Below are 20,366 nucleotides of genomic sequence, written 5' to 3'. Positions count from 1 at the left end.
CTGCTGCTAATGGGAGGGAGAGAGAGAGTGAGGTAACACAGAAAAGAGTAATACAGTATTTATAGAGAGACTTGGAAAGGAGATGTTGAGAAAAGAACTAAGAATGTTAGAGCAGTTAATCGGCTAATCGTGTAGTTGGTATTTGCTGACTCTGGCTCTGCATTTCAAATGTAATAAGAGTCCAATGGCTCTTACTACATTTAAAATGCAGAGCTGCAATGCGGGTGGCTTCTGGAGCCGATGTGAGCCAGGACTAAGCTCTCCTGGCTTGTGCCGGTTTTGGCACCACTGCACATCTGCATTTTAAAATGTAATGCAGAGACGCGGTTTTCCCGGACTGGTGTGAGCCCTTGTTCATGGCAACCCAGGTTGGCCATGGGCAGGGGCTGCTCCGTCAGCAGCCCCTGTCTGTGGCCAGCCCTGGCCACCACAAACAGAGGCTGCTATCGCAGAGGCAGCAAGTGGGGTGAGGAGCAGGGAGAAGCGAGTAGTTGAGTACTCCACTCAACTACTTGCTTACATCCCTAGAAAGAACATATTGTAGTGGGAAAGGGAAGGCAAAAGAGAGAAGTAGGGGATGCTGTTGGTCTGTTGTACATGGGAAGTCAGATTATATAGTCTAATGATCCTTCCTATGACTGAGATAAGAAAATTGATACTAAATATATCTAAGGAAAAGATGCCTAATCTCTTTTTGGAAAGAAAAAGGAACATACAGACAGGAATGGAAATAAGATATAATAAAAGCAAGGGTAGCAGAGAGCTTGTTGAATAACATTTATCAAGTTGGTTATATGAGGGATGTTACCGATATTTAACAGATTTATTTGCCAGTTGCTGCTTGTGATATTCAGCCTCCCCAATGGGAAACCAAATGCTATTGACTAATATATAATACTAGCATGTAAGGCCCATCGTTGACCGGGCAAAATCATTTTGTGTAGATTACACTTATAGGAAAGTTCGACAAATTAAATAATTGTAATAGAAGTTTTTATTAATGTGCTTGCAAAAGGGAAGTAAAAACAATTTTAAATTTGTAGTATTTCAACTTCAAACATTATTCATTTTATTGAATAATTACCATGCACAGTAAATTTGAATCAGAAACTCATAAAGCTTCATTACTTTTTCCATAACTAATTTGAATTATCTTGTGAGTTGTAACAGTAAAACATTTTCATTGCACTAAAATGACAGTTGAATAGAAGACTCAATTTTAATTTTGTTAGCAAATATTTTTTATGAACTTTTAATCATAATAGTCATGACTTTTTTCTGGTGAAAAACAAAAATAATTCTTTAAACCTTTCACCCAGCATATTCACTCAATTAATATTTAACCTTTCATTCAGTATAGCCCATGTAAAAAGTAGTGCATTCAGCTAATTTAAGCAGCAGGATTGTTTATACAAAATATGGTATGTAAGTGTAATCGTGAAGTATGACTTTATTTTGCACAAACAAATCCACAAACTCACTCACTCTTCAAAGTATATAATAGATTCAACAGATTGGGGAATTCAGTAACTAATATTGGACACTTTTTTCCTGCTATTTTGTGGTGTCACTAGCCCTAATGGCAAATCACTTTTTTTTTTTTTACAAGTGTATTACATGGCTGATTGAAATGTTATAATTACAGTATAGAGTCTGTTTTGTTCATTTGTACAGCAAAGAGTGGCTTGGGGGCCAAAAGGTTGGTTTTGGAAGTGTGGGAGCAAAAGTATCTTTCACTTGGCTAGTAGTCTTAGTCCCTGAGCTAGTATATATCAGTAGCTTTCCCAATCCTTAATTTAAACCAACCGTTGAAAGTTGGATAGCAACACAGCATTTCAAAATCTAACTACTGAAGTTGGTTTGGAACAAAACCAAAGCTGTTCTGGTAGGCTGAGTGTTTTTTATTGAAGAGGTCAGTGCTGATAAAAATGTGCTCTTCTGTTGCTCAGAAATAAACTTGCAGTGACATTTCCACTGAATTCTCTAATCCAGTTTTGTTCCAAACATCCTGTTGTCTTTCTTCTGTACTTCAAATCCAATCAAAAATTGTTTCCTGATGTTGAATTGTTCTTTTTCATAGAGTCCGTCGGATAACAATTTTTTGCACTAGCTACTTTCCTAAAACAGAATGAAAAAGAGATGGGTAATACCAATGTGGCTGACTCCCATTAGGCAATCGATTCTGCTTATACCGGTGTGACTTTCAGTAGTACACTTGATCCCTAGTCCCCATGCCATTTGTGGTTTCTTTTTGCCCACAAACCTATACTTAAAAATACCTTTCACTCCCCTGTTGTTTTGCGAAGGTGAAACTCACTATGGTTACAGTAACTTTCACTGAAGACAGTGCTATCAATGCACAAAAATATCTTTCATCAAAAGTGAAAGATACTTTTGCTCCCACACTTCCAAAACCAACCTTTTAGCCCCCAAAGCCACTCTTTGCTGTGCAAATGAATAAAACAGATTCTATACTGTAATTATAACATTTCAATAAATGAAAAAAGGAATAATTCTGTTATTCAGTTATTTTCATCTTAAGTAGGATGAGTAGTAACAATAGGTGAAGTATTTTCATCCAGCATTATTTTAATGGGTAGTATTCCTATTAAAATGTGGCTCTAGCCTGAAGAGGCAGCAGCATCTAACTCAGCTTATCGACTTTTCATCTGCATTGAAAGCCCTATTTTCCTAAGGATTTGGCTGTACTAAAAATACTGCAGTGGCATGGCCACAGTGCTACAGCTGCACTGCTGTAGCATAGGCCCTTACTACAGCTACAGAAGGCCGCCTTCTGTTGCTCTAGTAAAACCACCTCTCCTACACATGGTAGGTAGAAAGAAGGATTCTTCCATTAGCCAAGCAGTGTCTATATCAGAGCTTAAGTTCACATAATTACTTCTCACAGGACATGAAGCTTTTCAGTGCCATGAGTGATGTAGTTAAGTCAACCTAACTTACTTGTGTAGACTAGCCCTAACACATTAAAATATGTTTTACTCTTGATAGCACTGCAGATGCTACACAGCTGAGATGCTGGGGAAATAGTTTTGGACTTTCCTGATAATGTTTGCATTCTCAACAGGATGGTTCAGCCATGTTCTGGCTCTATCATTTTTACTGTTGGAGTTGCAAGAGCAGAAAGGTATCCCTAGCTTGCCTTTCCAATTTCAGGTAGCTTGGAATAATAGTGTTTAGATGAATATTTTTAATAATGAACTAAACAGAAATCATTGGAAAAAAAACAAAAGTTTTTTCCCTAGTTATTTTTCAGAGAACTGAAATTTAAGTTTACATATCCCTGGTTGTCAAGGAATGGTGAAAAATGACACCAGCTTTGACAGGTATGCACGGAGCTTTAGATACCAAAGGTAATAAGCACCCCAGAACCACCTAAGATAACATTTTCTTAGTTGGCAGTATATAGATTTTAGCAAGAAGAACATGGTCTCCTGGATTTAGTGACAGTATGGTAATCCTCTCCCATCCTGGGCTGTCCATTTTCAGTCTTCATCTGTTTGGAATAAGAGCTATCTAAAATCTTCCTTGCAAGTTTATTTTCTTGATATTTCTTTGCCATTCACGTCTTCAGCTGTCTGACAGACTGTCCTGGCATATGTTTTATAAAAGGTAAGCTAAAAGGGTTACCCTCTAAATCCCACCATGTAAATCAATGGCTGTATTTGTGTTTCCCAATAATTTTCTGCTGGTCTTTAAATGATTTGAAAGAAACGGTACACTTTAACCCTAACGTGCTACACATTTTTGTGGAAAACTCTCTTTAGGCATAGAAGGCATAAATATAAATAGCCTTTTCTGAGGATGCCCTGAGAAGCAATTTCCTAAATATTAGAAACATGTGGTATAAGCAAAGATTTTTTGTTTAACGGGTGCTGAAATTTTTCTTCTTAGATTCATAATTAGCCACCTAAATAGGTGGCCTGTTTTGCCCCTCTTCCTCCCCCCCTCACCCTCCCCCCCCCCATGAGACCTGCTGGATTCAAGTATTTCTGAAATCAGACTGCTTATATAGAGGTGCCTTATTAAGAATTTAGAAACCCAACATTAGACATTCACTTTTTTTACTACTACAAGAAGTGACAGTTCATTATTCAGTAGTTTAGTTAGTTGTTTAGCTCCTTGTTGTTTAGCTCCTACTCCTTGCCTTATTCCTGGATAAAACACATTCCTCTGCACCATCTAAAGCCGTGGTGTCCAACATGCTACTGTAACACTAGCCACAAGGTTATTTGGTTGGTTAAGTATGGCTACTGCTTCAGAACAGGTTGGACACCATGTATCTAAAAGCTTCAAAATAAAGTTTAAGTTGGTCTTAAATGGTGTATATGTTTGGTACTGGCCTCTTGAAGCTTTTTGCAAGTCAGCAAACTGTTCTGGGGTTCAGCTTGGCCATGATGATATCCATTTTATACATAAGATGTATTCTGAGGCTAAGTTAATGGTTTTTTAGAGTTCTTTGAGATTCTTGCATGAAAGGAACATTGTAAGTACAGGCAATATTTTATTAGCTTCAAAAGAATTTAAACGGTTTTTCATTAATAAGCATAAAACCCATGAAATGGATTTTAAAAGAGAAGTTTCTTCCTGATCTTTTAGATCATATCTGTTAGATAACATTCCACTTCATAAGTGCTCTTTAAAAAAACAAAAACAGCAGTTTTTCAGGGAATGGGGGGAGAAAACCAGTGGTTTATATTTCTTAGATTTACAGCATATACATTGATCTGAACCTTTACTGTTATTAAAAGTACAGTAGTTTTGCATATGTGCAATTATTTTCCAGAAAGGATTTTAATTTTGTTGTCATTTTTCTAGGAATCCACAGCTAATTCAACTTCAACATAAGTCAAGCTCTGTGTCTCCAGCTGTTGTGTTGTGGCTCTATCTTACAATTTGTGAAAGCTTGTTTTTGTGATAGCTAATGATGTACTATCTGTTTCCTGTTCCCAGGAGATTTACTGAGCTAAAACACTATAGCGATGAACTGCAGTCTGTCATATCGCACCTTCTGCGAGTCAGAGCTGTAAGTATTTCCCATGTGTGTCCTGACAAATAATATACGATATTTAAAAGGCGGAATTTCTTCTTTAATCAATAGAGAAAACTGATGTTTGTATTCTTCACTTGAAGTTGGTTTGTTGTACTGTCCAGCTTTTTTTGGAAGGGTGGTGGGATGAGATGTTCTTTTATAACCATACACTTTTGGGGGGTGGAGGAATTCTGAAAGTGCGTGGAGTAAAGCAATTGCTTTATCTACAGTATTGTTCCCTAATCTGATTTATTCAAGTTTTGATGGTCTTTTTTGAGTGACTGTTTTTACACTATGGATTTCTAGTTGAACAAATGCTTACAGATACTTCCAGAAACATTTATGATGATGCTGTTTGGCTCATTGCTTTATTCTGTCTTGTAGAATAGTTTACATGCAGTAATTTATAAGTATATTGGCAATTTAAAAGGCCATGAAAATCACTTGGAGAATTGGGAGAAAGGGTAGTTGGAACTTAGTTGGGGCAGTAGATCTTTGGAATTCAATTGATACATCAGAACCACATCCAAAGTAATAATCAAGACATGTAGTGATTTGGAGTGTGCTTATACCCGTTTGTTGCACATTTTGTCAAAATCTGCAGCATAACATTGCATATTTCACAGAAATAGTGAGAAGTGCAAAGTAAACTGTTACCTGAGAGTAAGATATACATCTTCCATTACAATTCAGAGGAAAGGGGGAAGAGCAGAATAGCATTACTACTTCTCCTTTATGTATACTGCCACTGGAGGAAGAAACAAGCGGGCCAGAGCTACACATCTGCTAGAAAATGTTGAGTCCTCACCATTCAGTTAGCAGGATTCTGCCTTTCTCTCGTGGCAAAAAGGAGTTAGAATGGCATGAGATTTTCTGCAACATAAACATGTAATATTGTGTTTTCCAGAGTTTGTGGAGCTTGTGTTATAGAATTAACGTGAGTTATGCAAGGTCCCCACAATATTTCATCTTACAGGCCAGTCTGTAATTAATAATGTCCTTTGGAATGATTAGAACAATCATGTCATGGAATCTGGATGGCTGTCTCCTATGGCTTGAAAACACAAGCTTACAAATATGCAAAGCAGAGAAGGAAATAGGAAATTACAACCCTGGTAACAAGGAGCACAATGCTAGTTTTTAGCGTATTCAACAGGGGGTTACTTTTTGGCAAAAGTGTGCTGTAGGGGAGGATTGTAATTGATTGACCTGTCGAGTGGAGGCACGTCAGAGGATTAATTGCTTGTACTCCAGTAACTTGCCTTCCTGCCAGTACATATGTGTATGAGCTGTATGACAGTGTTCTAAGTAACTTCCTTTTTACCTCTTTAGCACATGAATAATTATGGCTTTTATAAAACTTCTGTTTAACTCACTGACTTATATAGTGCTTTAATAATTGTGAAGGACAAAAATAAGTTGCACTTCAAAGTTCAGTGTATAAAGTTGAGGGAAAGATCAACAATTGTGTAGTTACCAATAGTGTAGCGTATGCAGGATTCTGATTCTCCAAACACATGAATTGATCTCTAGATTTAGCAGCAAGTATTGTGATGAGCTTGACTCTCTTAATTTCCCATTTTTATAGCATTGTGTTACGAAGGGAAAAATAGGCTTGAGCCTTTTTGGATTCTTTATTCTGTTTGGAAAATCCTTGAAGGTTCTTTTTTCTGAAACAAACCCAGCTTTCTTTTGCAGTTCTTTTTTTAAGCCCTTTGTTAGGATGGCATGGGGAAGTGGCCATGCAGCATGAGAGATGGGAAGAGACTTCACTACAGCTCTGAACTGAAGCTTGATTTTTTGTCTTCCTGTTTTCATATACATCCTCTTCCCCGAACCCCCTGACATACATACATATTCCCCCTGTGTGATGTCCATTTACAATAGCATTATACAGGTAAAATGAATTGCGCCTCACATTAACTCAGGTGTTGGTAATCCAACTAAAACGGTTAATGGATTCTACATATAGCCTGTATGACGGTATTTCAGTAGGCGTTCTTATGTAGAATGGTCACGGGTGATTTTTAAGTATAGTTTGAAACCGTGATTTTTAAGTATAGTTTGAAACCATCATTTTTTTAAAAAAAAGTTACGTTACTGATCTTAAAAGAGAAGTCAAAGCTTTGTGTTAGCTCTTTCAAAATAACATTTTCATCTCGTATACTGCTGAGATATTACAGCTGTAGATCTGAAGGGTTAGTCTGTAAATGTTAGTCTTTTCTTGATATGTATGTTTTACAAGAAGCTATTAAATTGCATATAAAAGAATCTGGTCTAAAAATTAACTCTTTCTTTCATACAAATGTTTCTTTTAGAGAGTGGCAGACCGCCTCTATGGTGTATACAAAGTGCATGGGAATTATGGGAGAGTGTTCAGGTAAGAATTAGAACAGGTTTTAAAAATACATAATTTAGCTTCCTGACGCTCAGTTTGCAAGTAATGTATGACGTATATTTATCCTTACTTTTGAAATGCAAACTTTGATATATTTGTTTTACTAAATATTTGCATTTGAAAGTGTCACTGCTCAATACCAAGACATTTACAAGCTGCTGCATTTAACACAGATGTCTTTACATTTGCAGAACTTTTTAGCCTTTTTTTAATTTAACTTCATGATTTTTGTTGTTTTTCTGTCACTTGTTTTAAACTGGTTGTTCCTGCAGAATGCATTCTATTATTTTAATTGATGTAATTAATAAATTATTACATTGTATCTATAGTTGGAAAAGGTATCCCTATCATTTTAATACATCAAAAAAATCAACAATCTCTCTCCTATATCCTAGTACACTTTTTACAAGTGGAATTAACCAATAGTTTTGTATTTATGTTCCTGAGTTCCATGATCAAGTTTTCCATCTCGCTGGAGAATTAAAGAATCTAACTTCTGGTTAAGGGGAACCTCCTGCTTATACAATCTGTACAAGTGCTAAATTTAATTCACAAGGTTAATGGATTTCAGATGTCTTTCTGGCTGGGGGTTTAAAATTAAATTAGGTGCCTTTTTGCAATAACACAAAGGTAAACAAATGTCAATATTAGCAAGTAGAGTTTTTAAAAATTGTGTAAATTATCAAACAATAAATATTAGATATAAATTACCCAAAGAGGAGGAGAACTAAAAGTACAATCTATATTTAAAAGAGGGAGTTTACAATTTTAGGATAACTGATAACTGCACGGGTTACTTGGTTTGAAGAGATATTCAGATTAACACAACTGTGGTTTACCAGTGGTGAACTTCTAAGTGCTTCCCATCTCCACTCTGGTTATACACAAACTTGATTACGTTTGATCATATTTTTTTTATATATGTATATGAGATTGTTTGGTAACTCTAGGCTTCTTTAGTAGAGTGGAGACTTAGTGAATTTATCTATTTATAGAAATAATCAGCAATATACCATGATGCTAAGAAAAAAACTATGGTTTGGAGAGTCTTATTTCAGAAGTGAGATTTCAATGTTTCTACTTCGAATGCTGTTAAGTTTTCCAGTGTATGATGTGGCTGGTTGCTATCTGATGATTTGCTGATGTATAATGGTTATTTTCTTATTTGTTTAAAAAAACCAGCATTCTCATATTGAGATTTGGTATAACAGCTTTATAGACAATGTTGTATTGCATATAATGGCACTAAATGTGTCAATACAAAAGAACGAACCTTATGTTGTAATTCTGTTAGAAAGTACTGTATTTGTCTTAATCTCTTTAATATTAACACACCATTCTTTTCATGTCCGCCTTTTGAAAATCCTGAACTGGAACTATAAAACAGCATACCTCTGTGTGTGTGGTGTGTCTGTGCCCGAGGAGGGATGAAGTAGACAACTCCTGACCAGAATACTTTAAGTAGTCTCACTATTTAATTGTTCAGTAGTGCTTAGAGGTAAAAAAGCAGTTTGGCTAGGTACAACTTTTGAGGCAGTTTCCGTTCATATGTCACCTGGAGAGAAACTATATACAGGATGCAGCTTATTAACTTTCTGTAGCTGTATGTGTGATGTTGTTGTTTTTTCTCACTGGATTTGCTTTTTTTTCCCTCCTTCCCCCAGTGAATGGAGTGCAATAGAAAAGGAGATGGGGGATGGGCTGCAGAGTGCTGGCCATCACATGGATGTGTAAGTACTGAGTGAATATCTGATAGTTTGATGTATGCCAGATGCACGTTTATTAAGGGTGGGGGCAGGGAATTCTACAAGAAATGTACTGAGAGAACTTTGGGGGGAGAGGTAGGTTACTATTGGGTACAATGTTTCAGTGACTGGTGGATATGGGCTGTTTTTAGAGTCCATGTACTGTATTAAGTAGCTCAAAGGGCCCTCAGGGGAGTCAAAGGGGTTACTTTTTATTATTATTTTGAAACTGTAGAGGTGTTTGGCATTCTTCCAGCTTTTCTTTTAAGCTACTATGCCAGAAACCAGTGGAATTAAACTCTAATGTACTGCAGATCTGATGAGAGCCATTTGTTTTTGGCAGGAGTGCTTTGCACCATGTGGTAGATGGTACGCTAATTTGTACTTAAAAAAAAAAAAAATTTTTTTTAAGCTTTTGTTAACTGTTCAGCACCCAAGGGTTATATAGTAGATTCCAAAATAATTTCAAGTACCATCCTGAAATAAATAGTGGTTGTAATCAAGGAATAGCTACAGAGTAAAGCAAGGGTATCTCTTTGTCCCTCACCATGTTTGTGTAATAGCTATTGGATTCAGTGATGGCTATGAGTGAAACAAGGAGAACAAAACACTTTCTCTCAAAAAAACAAAGAAAAAAACCACATTTCTAGCACTTCAGATGCTGTAGTGAAGACACTATAAGCAATGTGGAATTACTGTTGTTTTGCCTAATTTTGCTTTTTATGTAATAATAAACATAGTAGAGAAACTCCAGGCTATGTCTAGACTACAGAGTTTTATCCTGGAAAAAACTCCACTGCATCCAGGGAACACGTCTGCTCTTCCAACAATTTTTGCAGAAGAACAGATGCGCTCTTTCGGAAGCCCTGTCGTCTTCATTTCACGAAGAAGAAGGGCTCTTCCGTAAGAGAAGGTTTTTCTGAAATTTTGCCCAATGTAGACGGGCCAAATTTCAGAAAAGCCTCTTTCAAAAAATCAATTGGAAAAATGTATGCCAATTGCGGAATGCAATTTGCATACCTTTTTCCGAAACAAAGTGGCACTCTAGATGTAGCCTTTTACTCAGTGTATCTCTGGTTCCTTCCACTTGACGAAATTGTAGTCACAGGTAGAGTAGTTTTTTAACCCATTTCAGGAGTTTTGTGAGTTTGGAAGTGGAACTATAAAACATGAAAAAGATGATTTTATTTTAAAAGTGGATTATGAGAACGTTAAGATTGTTAGCAATAGTATTTAATGAGGCCAGTTTACATCTGTATTATACGTTGATGCCCTTGTGCAGTTTTAGTAAGGGACATACATTTCCAGATTCCTGTTGCCAAATGGAATTTTATGGAGAAACTAATTTAAAGGTGAATTATCAAAATTAGCAGTTGATTGGTTTAAAAGTGAACATTTTATCACATCTTTAAATCCCGTTTATAAATGAAACACGGGAGCATTTATTTCCATGTTTTTTAAAAATATTCACATGGTTAATTCTACAACGTTTTTATTTATACGGTTGAAATCCCATTACAGGTTGCACCTCTATAAACAGGGACACTAGGGTCTGGCAACATCCATGGCTCAGGTGGGCTGAAGTGGGGAGGGAGGAAGCGGCGGGAAGCCCACGTGTAGCCTACCTGAGCTGTCCAGGGGAACCAGGAAGCCCAATGGGGCGGTAGGGGGGATAGTGGCAAGTAGGCCCAAAATGACTTCCCCTTGTCTGGCAAAATCCCTCACCCGGGGCCAGTCAGCTCGTGAGGGTGTCAGACCAGGGAGGTTCAGCCTGCATAAGTCATAACTCAAAATAAAAGGACATGGAAGGAATAAGGAAATGGAGTGCAGTGTTACATGTTTAATAGTCCCACAAATCAGTTTTTCTGTATATGACCAGGGAGGTTCAGCCTGCATAAGTCATAACTCAAAATAAAAGGACATGGAAGGAATAAGGAAATGGAGTGCAGTGTTACATGTTTAATAGTCCCACAAATCAGTTTTTCTGTATATGAGCAAGTAGTGCAGCATAAATGAAAACTCACTCGAACCTACCTAGCTTCTCTTTTGTGATGTCAACAAGCACCATGCTGTGATGTCAGAATGTTAAAGTTATTTTCATCAAATAAAGTAAAGCAAATTGAATAAACATTTCATTCAAGGGATTACACTCCCTTTAGTTCATACCTCCTCCACTTTACCATAAAGCCACGGGTAGAGGCACAAGGGTGTTATAAGGACTGCTTCCCTTTACGTTGTTAAGTATCAAAGGGGTAGCCGTGTTAGTCTGAATCTGCATAAACAATGAGAAGTCCTGTGGCGCTTTATAGTCTAACAGATTTATTGGAGCATAAGCTTTCGTGAGCAAAGACCCACTTCGTCAGATGCATCTGACGAAGTGGGTCTTTGCTCACGAAAGCTTATGCTCCAATAAATCTGTTAGACTATAAAGTGCCACAGGACTTTACATTGTTGTTGTTATTAACCCAGAGTAGTGGTGGTGGTGTTGGTGTTGTTAACCCAGGGTAACCTATATCAGTCCATGCTTTAAAGAATGACAGGCAAAGGTCATCTCCAGAGGCATGCCAGTTCTCTTCCAGAATATGATCTGAGGAAGTGGGTCTGGCTTATCACCTATTAAACCATCTTGTTAGTCTTTAAAGTGCTACATAGTTTTTCCTTTTGTTTTAGCAATATCAGACTAACACGGCCACCTCTCTATTACTATGAGTCCCTGTGGCATCTTAAAGACTTGCAAGTATATTAGGGCATAAGATTTTGTGACTGCAGGTCATTTTGTCAGATGTGTGTAGTGAAAGCTTCAGTTGGCAGGAATTTAAACATACATACTGAAATGGGAGTGTTACATCAGTGCTAATTAGGCTAATTCAATCAGCGTGGATTGTGGCCAACTTCCAACAGTTGATAAGAAGGTGAGAATAACTAACGGAGAAAATTACTTACTGTAGTGAGCTAGCCATTCCCAGTCCCTATTCAGGACCATTCTGATTGTGTCAATTTGCATATGAATTCCAGCTCAGTGGTTTCACACTGCAGTCTGTTTTTGAAGGTTTTTTGGTCTAGTCTGGCAACTTTCAAATATGTAACTCTGTGTCCAGGGAGACTAAAGTGCTCTCTTAGGGTATGTCTACACTACCACCCTAATTGGAACTAGGGTGGTTAATATAGGCAACCGAAGTTGAAAATGAAGCCCGGGATTTAAATATCCCGGGCTTCATTTGCAACTTCGGTTGCCTATATTAACCCCCCTAGTTCCAATTAGGGTGGTAGTGTAGACATACGCTTACCTACGTTTGTATGTTACTGTTCTTGATGTCTGATTTGTGTCCATTTATTCTTTGGAAACAGTCTTCCCCCAAGAATTGAAATTAGAAGGGTGTTCGAATTTACAGTGGAGGGTTGAAAAGCAACTTAATTAGCAATATTGCAGTGTGACTACCTGACCAAGGGGATAGGGTCATGGAGTTCATAGGGGGTGTAGTAGAGAAATCCCTGTTTAGGATAAGGATGTAAGACAAAGTTGACTATGCGATAAACATTTGATTATCGGATAGTATTTTGACTAGTCGATCTCTCCCCCTCCCCCCCCCCTTACTTCCTCTAAGTCCCCAGCTGGTCCGGGGTTCTGGGGAAATGCCATGGGGAGCCTGGGATCAGCTGGAGTGTCCCCAGCTGTCCCTAGGATCCACTGCCCCTTTAAAACGGGCGGAGGTTGCAGTATCAGAGGGGAAGCCGCCTCATAGCTGATCAGCTGTGTGGTGGCTTTCCCTTTGAAACTGCCGTCTCCACCCATGTCAAAGGGACTCCCCAGCTGACCCCGGGCTCCTAGCAGCATGCAGTGTAGCATGGAGCTTGGAGTTAGTGGGGAACTGTGAGTCCCCCACTGACCCTGGGCTCCATGGCTTTGAAATGCACAAGAGCCCCCACTGGGGACTCTTATGCATTTCAAAGCAGGTACCCACATACAGCCCGGAGTTCTGCATACTTCCTTTGAAATTTACACAGGCTCCAGTAGGGGCTCTTGTACATTTCAGAGGGGGAATGCGGAAGTGCCCATCAACTAGTCAGTTAACCCCATTTTAACATTCTTAGTTCAGGAACCGATTGTATAATTGTCATAAGCTTTCTCCTCCCTCTGGGATCAACTGGAAAAATAAATGAGCAGTACACCTCTTCTTCTCCCACTCCTCCTCCCTTCCAAAGCAAATGTTACAGGAACTCGTATGGAGTGCTGCACAAAGAATATACTTTCTGAGCACGAGGTGTACATTATAAATATCTAAGCCTGTTCCCTACATTACATTTAAACTATTCTGCACATCTCCCGCTAATACCTGCTTCATTTTTGCTTAAGCAAATATTTCTGTCCCTTTTATTTAACTCAGTTAGGAAGCCATTTAGTTGTGTAGTACTGGTGCCATCCGTAGGGTGGTTTTTTGTCTGGTTTGTTTTTGATCCCTTGGTATGTTCCACGTGCAGTTTAGATATCCCCACATTTAGAAACTTGACTCTGGCCTTTCTGGCATTTCTGCTCCATAATCAACTGGCAACCTAAAATAATTTCTTTAAAGTATAACAGGAGCATTTTAGCTGCATGACTGCCATTGACTGTGAAGTGGGTTTAGAACATAGGGAAGTTTTAGCTCCAAAACACTTATTTCACTGTTTCTACAAGCATGCTCGCTGCCATGCATTTCTCTTTCCCTTTGGGGTTTCCATGCTTTCTTTAACCTGTTTTGGCCTAAAGTGTGCAAATTCGGGTTCAAATAGTCAGAAGTGCAGCTTCTGCTGACCTACTACTTTGTCAAAGCATGATTTAAGTTTTTATATAAATTCTGCACAGGGGTATGCTTAGGTGGGAGTTAGGCAGAACAATTCCTAGCATTGTCATAAATCTTCCCTTGGGGGAAAAAAAATTGACTGCAACTGAAGTACAGTCCATCTGTAGCTCTATCAAATCCCAACTCTTATTTTAGGAACTTAAAAAAAACAACCCACAAAGCCTTAAATTCAGGCTTTAGTACAGATGCTGTGGTAATGATGCTCTCACAAAACTGGGTAGATGCCATTGCGCTTGTATGGATTATTATGCAGGAGATCAGCCATGCCCCTTCAAGCTCAAAGACAAGACCTTTTCAACATTGTTGGGGTTCAAGCCCAGAGCTTTCTTTTACCTCCTTGGCAGCATGTTATCGGTGGGCTTTAAAGTCAGAACAGGGCCACAAAACTGATTTGTGTGGCCACATAAAAAAAAAATGGCGAGGAGTCCTGTGGCACCTAATAGACTAACCAAAGTATTGGAGCATAAGCTTTCATGGGCAAAGACCCACTTTGTCAGATGCATGATTCAGACTAACACGGCTACCCCTCTGATACTTAAATAAAAAAAATGTTTTTGATGCACCAGATGGTAATTGAAAATAGCATGAGACATGTTTCCTACTGCAGCTCCCAGTGTGGTGTTTTACTTTTATTTAATTTATCCTTGTATCCTTCCTACCTCTTTTGAAAAGCAAGCTGTGAACTAATGCATTATTGGACGTGGGTCACAAGGTCACGGTGCCTGGACACTTCTTGGATGTGTTGTACTTCACTTCACAGTTTTATACAAGGGGAGCACACAAGTCACAGTCCAAAACAAAATCACATTTCTGGGAGCTGGATTATTAATAGACACATTATATATTGGTCCGAGATCAAAGACCTCAGTTGCAACAGCAACAAGTGCAAAGTGTTACATTTTAGGGATGTTAAATTGTGAGTAATTGACTAATCGAATAGTCAATAGGGCACCTCCACCTTTGAAGAGTAGCAATAGCCCTAAGGCTGTTGCTACACTTCAAAGGCGAAAGCGCTATGTAGAGCCTGGCATCAGCTGGGGACTCCCCCACTGACCCTGGGCTTCGTGCAGTGCTGCTGCTTTGATATGCTGTGGGGAGCCCAGTGTCAGGCTCCTCACAGCATTTCAAAGTGGCAGTGCCCCATGGAGCCTGGGGTCGGAGGGAATCCCCAGCTGACCCCAGGCTTCACGGGGTGTGCCGCTTCGAAATGCCGTGTGCAGCCTGGAGATAACCCACCTGGCCCCGGGCTGCAAATGGCATTTCAAAGCAGCAGCGCTGCGTGGAGCATGGGGTCTTTCTGATAGCAATGATGGGAGGGGGAGTGACTAGTCGACTACCCTGTCGACTATCCGATAAGCATTTGCTTATCGGATCGTCGACTAATTCTTCCCATCCCTACTACATTTAGGATAGAAAAATCAAATACAGAGTTACAAAATGGGGAATAACTGGCTAGACAGAAATACTGTAGAAAAGGATCTGGGAGTTACAATAGGTCACAAATTGATGGTGAGCCAACACATGATGCCGTTGCAAAAAAGGCTATTAACATTCTGGGGTGTATTAACAGCGGTGTTGTGTATGAGACACAGGAGGCAGTTTTGGATAAACTGGAGAGAATTCAGAGGAGAGCAACAAAAATGATAAAAGGTTTTGGAAACCCTGAAGAAACCCTATGAAGAAAGCTTAAAAATCTAGTAATAGTTAGTCATGAGGAGGAAACCTGAGGAGGGACGTGATAACAATATTCAAATATGTTAAGGAGTGTTATAAAGGACAAATGCAAATTACTCCACTTAGGAGGGAACAATCAGTTCCACACACACAGAATGGGAAGCGACTGTCTAGGAAGGAGTACTGCAGAAAGGAATTTAGGGGCCATAGTGGACCACAAGCTAAATATGAGTCATCAGTGTGACACTGTTGCAAAAGAAGTAAACATGATTCTGGGATGCATTAACAAGAGTGTTGTGAGCAAGACATGAGAAGTCATTCTTCCGCTCTACTCTGCGCTGATTAGGCCTCAGTTGGAGTATTGTGTCCAGTTCTGGGCACCATATTTCAAGAAAGATGTGGAGAAACTGGAGAAGGTCCAGAGAAGAGCAACAAAAATGATTAAAGGTCTAGAAAATGTGACTTGTGAAGGAAGATTGAAAGAATTGGGCTTGTTTAGTTTGAAAAGGAGAAGAAGGCGCATGATAACAGTTTTCTGGTATCTAAAAGGGTGTTACAAGGAGGAGGGGGGTAAATTGTTCTCCTTGGCCTCTGAGGATAGGACAAGAAGCAATGGGCTTAAACTGCAGCAAGGGAGGTTTAGGTTGGACATTATGAAAAACTTCCTAACTGTCAGGGTGTTTAAACACTGGGATAAGTTGCCTAGGGAGGTTGAGGTGTCTCCATCCCTGGAGATATTTAAGAGCAGGTTAGAAAGACATCTATCAGGGAAGGTCTAGATGGTACTGAGTCCTGCTGTGAGGGACCTTTCAAGGTCCCTTCCGGTTCTAGTGTTCTAAGAAAGGAGTTTGTGATCATTTGTTCCATATGTCCACTGGTGATAGGACAAGTAGTAAAGAGCCTAATCTGCAGCAAAGAAGATTTAAGTTGAAAGAAATTTCTAATTATGATGGTTATTGTGGAGTAGGCTTCCAAGAAAGGTTGTAGAATCCCAGTCATTAGAAATTTTTAAGAAAAGGTTGGACAAACAGCTCTCGCGGATGGTATAGGAGTAAGATGACTGCCTCCATGGGGCTGAACTAAAGGACCTCTACCGGCCCTACATTTTTTTTATTCTATATTCCAGCACTTGGTTTGAGCAAGAGGGGTTCCTATACCTGTCTTCTCCTCAGGGTTCCACACTCCCCCAACTAGAAACTGCAGATAGCCTACCTGAAGGTGATGTGGGGGAGAACTATATTCTCCCCTCAGGCTCATTACCCAATCCCTTGACAGGACAGACCTAGCGGCCACAGTTGTTTCTTACAGGAATCTCAGTAGAGGAACTCCCAGCTCTCTTCCAGATCCCACTTCCAGCTCCCTTTCAGCTTGGGAGCCACTACCAGTTTTCCCCTAGATCCAGTTACTGGAGAGCCTCCCTACTGAGGCTGTCACTTGCATATCTCAGCAAGCCTGGCTTTTTCACCCACTACCTGCCCCCCCAAAGTCCCATGATTTAGGAAGAAAAACAGGCCTGGGTAGTGCTTGGTATGAAGATGGTTTACCCTGTGACACGTGCCCAGAAGTCCTTTTTGTATTGGTTGCTTCACAAACCCAGGTAGGAGAGGGGAGTCCCTGAGATCTTACAGTGTGAAAGTCACAGATGAAGTGCTGGATATAAGGAATAACACGAGAACAAAGAATGTGGTGGGGATTGGCACAGTCTTGTTCCTTACATATTGTTGTCATTTAGGGTTTTATTTTATACTTTCTGCTTTAGGCTTTGCAACAAAGACTCTAGAATCCAAACTTAGTTGGTTTTGTTGATGCTACAGGAGGCGGATTATAACACATCTCATTCCTCCCAGCTGTATTGGCTCTGTTGCTGACAATAGTAAAAGCTTATTTCTGTCAGTAGGCCAACCAGATATAACTCAAAACGTACACGAGAAGGTACGTGCAGTAACCATTTTACAGAGCTGTCTGTCCCTAAGCATGCTTAAAAATGCTAACCTTTTTCAAACCATGCGAGTCCACTGAAAGCTGTCAAACAACACTTCTTACCTTTGAAAGTGATGGTAAATCCAAAAATCACTTTCTGCGACATGCAGTAGGGGTTGGGATTTTTCAGAAATGTCTTAGCCTCAGCCTAACTCTGCTCCACTGAAGGCAGTGGGAGCAATAATAAAATACTTCGTGACTAGAGTGGACACAATAAGGGCAACACTGAGTACTTTAGAAAATCCTTTCCTAAAAGTCTTGGCGTGTATAACTGCTAGTCTGAATTGGCATTCTTATTTGTGCAACATAGGTTGCTGGACTTGCTACTTAAGGAAGTACAAAAGACTTGATCCTGCAGTGTGCTGAGGACTCTCAAATGCCATTGTTCCCCTGACTGTTGACTGAGAGTCAAGTGAAAACCCCCTCTTAAATCTTGCTTGTAGCATTTTAGAAGGCATCAGGTTCACTTCACCAAACCTTAAAGATGCTATGCTCTTTAGGAAATTTGTTATAAATATTTTTCACTTTGCCACTGCCTGCTGAAAATCACTGATGAAAAAGAATAAATTTCTTTAGCCAGTTTTTTTCCCTTTTCCTATAATAAAAATGGCCTCTTCTTCAGCAAAAACATTTGACTGTTGTAAGATTTATTACTTCATTGTAGTAATAGCTTAGGAAACAGACCTTCAGGAGTGTTTATATTAGTCTTTTCAGCATTAAAATATATCTTTTAAATTCAGCAATGAAGAGCACTCTTAAGGTAACTTTTATGATTGTGCTAAGAAATAGGGTTCTTTCCCTTTTACAGTATTTATATCATTTAAGAAGCTAACTCAGGAAGTCTTGTGTTTAACCAAAGGTTGTACTTTACCAGATATGCAGCTTCTATTGATGATATATTAGAAGAAGAAGAGCATTATGCAGATCAGCTAAAGGAATATCTTTTCTATGCAGAAGCTCTGCGGTAAGTATGTTAACATACAGTTCAAAGAGTAGAACCCCTGTACTTCTGTTGCTTTATTTTGGGACATGCTCCACTGACTTCTGTCTTTACAGTTTTTGCTTCTGGAGAAAACATTACAGTTACATTCTGAAGCCTCCAAATCCCTTGTATCTTTTATTTGCTTCCATCTTACATTGCCCAGTGAGTCAATCAGAGTTGAATATAGCTGAGCTAGTTAGTAATTCAATGATAGAACCTCCCGTCAAAATCCAGGTGCTATTGGAAGTAATGTTGTATGTTAAGTTGTGTTCATCTCTTTGAATCAATGCCTCAGCATGTTGCTCTAGTACAATCTTCTGTTGGAGGTGCCATCTTCCATTATGAGACACTAGAGAAGCTCTGGCCAGGCCTGCCAACAGGAGAGCAAAGTGGACGACTGCCACCACTGCTAGGTACCAGAGCCTGGGGCTCAAGGCCCCCTCCCTTCCAGGAGCACAGAGCTCGCTCTCTCCCCCCCACACACACACCTTGCCCAGGATCCTAGCGAGGCTGTCAGCTGCCCTGCCTTGGCTCTGACAACTTACAGCTGTTTAAAACTATAACTTCCAGTTGTGATGGCTACATTTTGCCTCCCTAACTTCCCCTAGTACTCCTTCCTGTCCTCAAGTACTTTGTCCTCCTGCTATGTTACCACATTCACTAAGGAGGTGGTAATACTCGAGTTTGAAAATCCATTTGTACAGTTTGAAAGACATGTTGGGATCCTTATGAAAGGCACTATATAAATTTAAGCACAGTATCATTTTTTACAAACAAAAATAATGTAGTATACTCAAGCAATTTTGACTCTCTGAACTAAGTTACAATGGAAGGCATTTTCCTAAATTTAATGTGCATCTTTGCCTGTATCCTAGTCAGTGTCCAAAATGTCATGTAAACCCTTTGTTGCAGTTGGAATTTTTCCCTGGTGTTAAATGAAACTATTTTACAAGGAAGTCCTTAGACCAGTGTTTCTCAAAGTGGTCTGCAGATCCACTCTAAGAAACCTGCTAACTGGCGGCCCGGCGATCTGAAGACAATGGGAGCCATGAGGCTCCATGGCTGCGGAGCTGGTAAATAAACAAATTGCAGCAGCCAGTTAGCAGGTTTCTCAGAGTGGATCCGTGGACTGCTCTAAGAAACACTGCCTTATAGGTTGGTTTTATCTTTTATATAAAATCTTGGTCTAAGAAAATGAGTTAGCAGGAAATTATGCTTAGGGTCACTGCATTAGAAAGTCACTAACACGCCAGAAACGTTGTAATCTAGCAGAGAGTTATATTTATTGTTATAGGGTGATTAAATCCAGGCTGGATAAATAACTGAACACAATGTATGCAAAAAGGAACACTTGTACCTTTTTTAAGTTTAGAAGGGGGTAAAAAGGTAGCAAGACAAAGTTTACATGACAAATCGTTCACTGATTGTTTTTAGGGCAGTTTGCAGGAAACATGAACTAATGCAGTATGACTTGGAAATGGCTGTTCAGGACCTGGCATCTAAGAAACAGCAGTGTGAAGAACTGGCAACAGGAGTGAGTCTGTTTTTCCATTTTCTTCCTCAAGACTTAAATTTTTTTTTAGAGCGCTAACCAAGTTAAATGCCATTTAGATGTCATTCTAACAGCATATGGACAGCTGGTTATGATAACAAGTATCATATGACATATAGATCTTTTAGTGGGGTACTGTAACTT

The 20,366-nt window shown here is 39.3% G+C and overlaps 1 protein-coding gene across 1 annotated transcript in view; it reads left to right on the top strand.

Annotated features, from left to right (window-relative positions):
- The window catches only part of SNX4 (sorting nexin 4), a 58,432-nt gene that overhangs the window by 32,253 nt on the left and 5,813 nt on the right, over positions 1 to 20,366 (top strand). The window contains exons 7-11 of the mRNA XM_006137659.4: positions 4,972 to 5,044; positions 7,369 to 7,430; positions 9,113 to 9,178; positions 18,563 to 18,652; positions 20,105 to 20,204. Coding sequence (XP_006137721.1) covers positions 4,972 to 5,044; positions 7,369 to 7,430; positions 9,113 to 9,178; positions 18,563 to 18,652; positions 20,105 to 20,204 — 391 coding nt within the window. The remainder of the gene's footprint in view (positions 1 to 4,971; positions 5,045 to 7,368; positions 7,431 to 9,112; positions 9,179 to 18,562; positions 18,653 to 20,104; positions 20,205 to 20,366) is intronic.

This window comes from Pelodiscus sinensis, chromosome 7 (assembly GCF_049634645.1).
Source record: "Pelodiscus sinensis isolate JC-2024 chromosome 7, ASM4963464v1, whole genome shotgun sequence".
In the NCBI taxonomy this organism is placed as follows: Eukaryota; Metazoa; Chordata; order Testudines; family Trionychidae; genus Pelodiscus; species Pelodiscus sinensis.
This window is presented reverse-complemented; position numbering and strand designations above follow the sequence as displayed.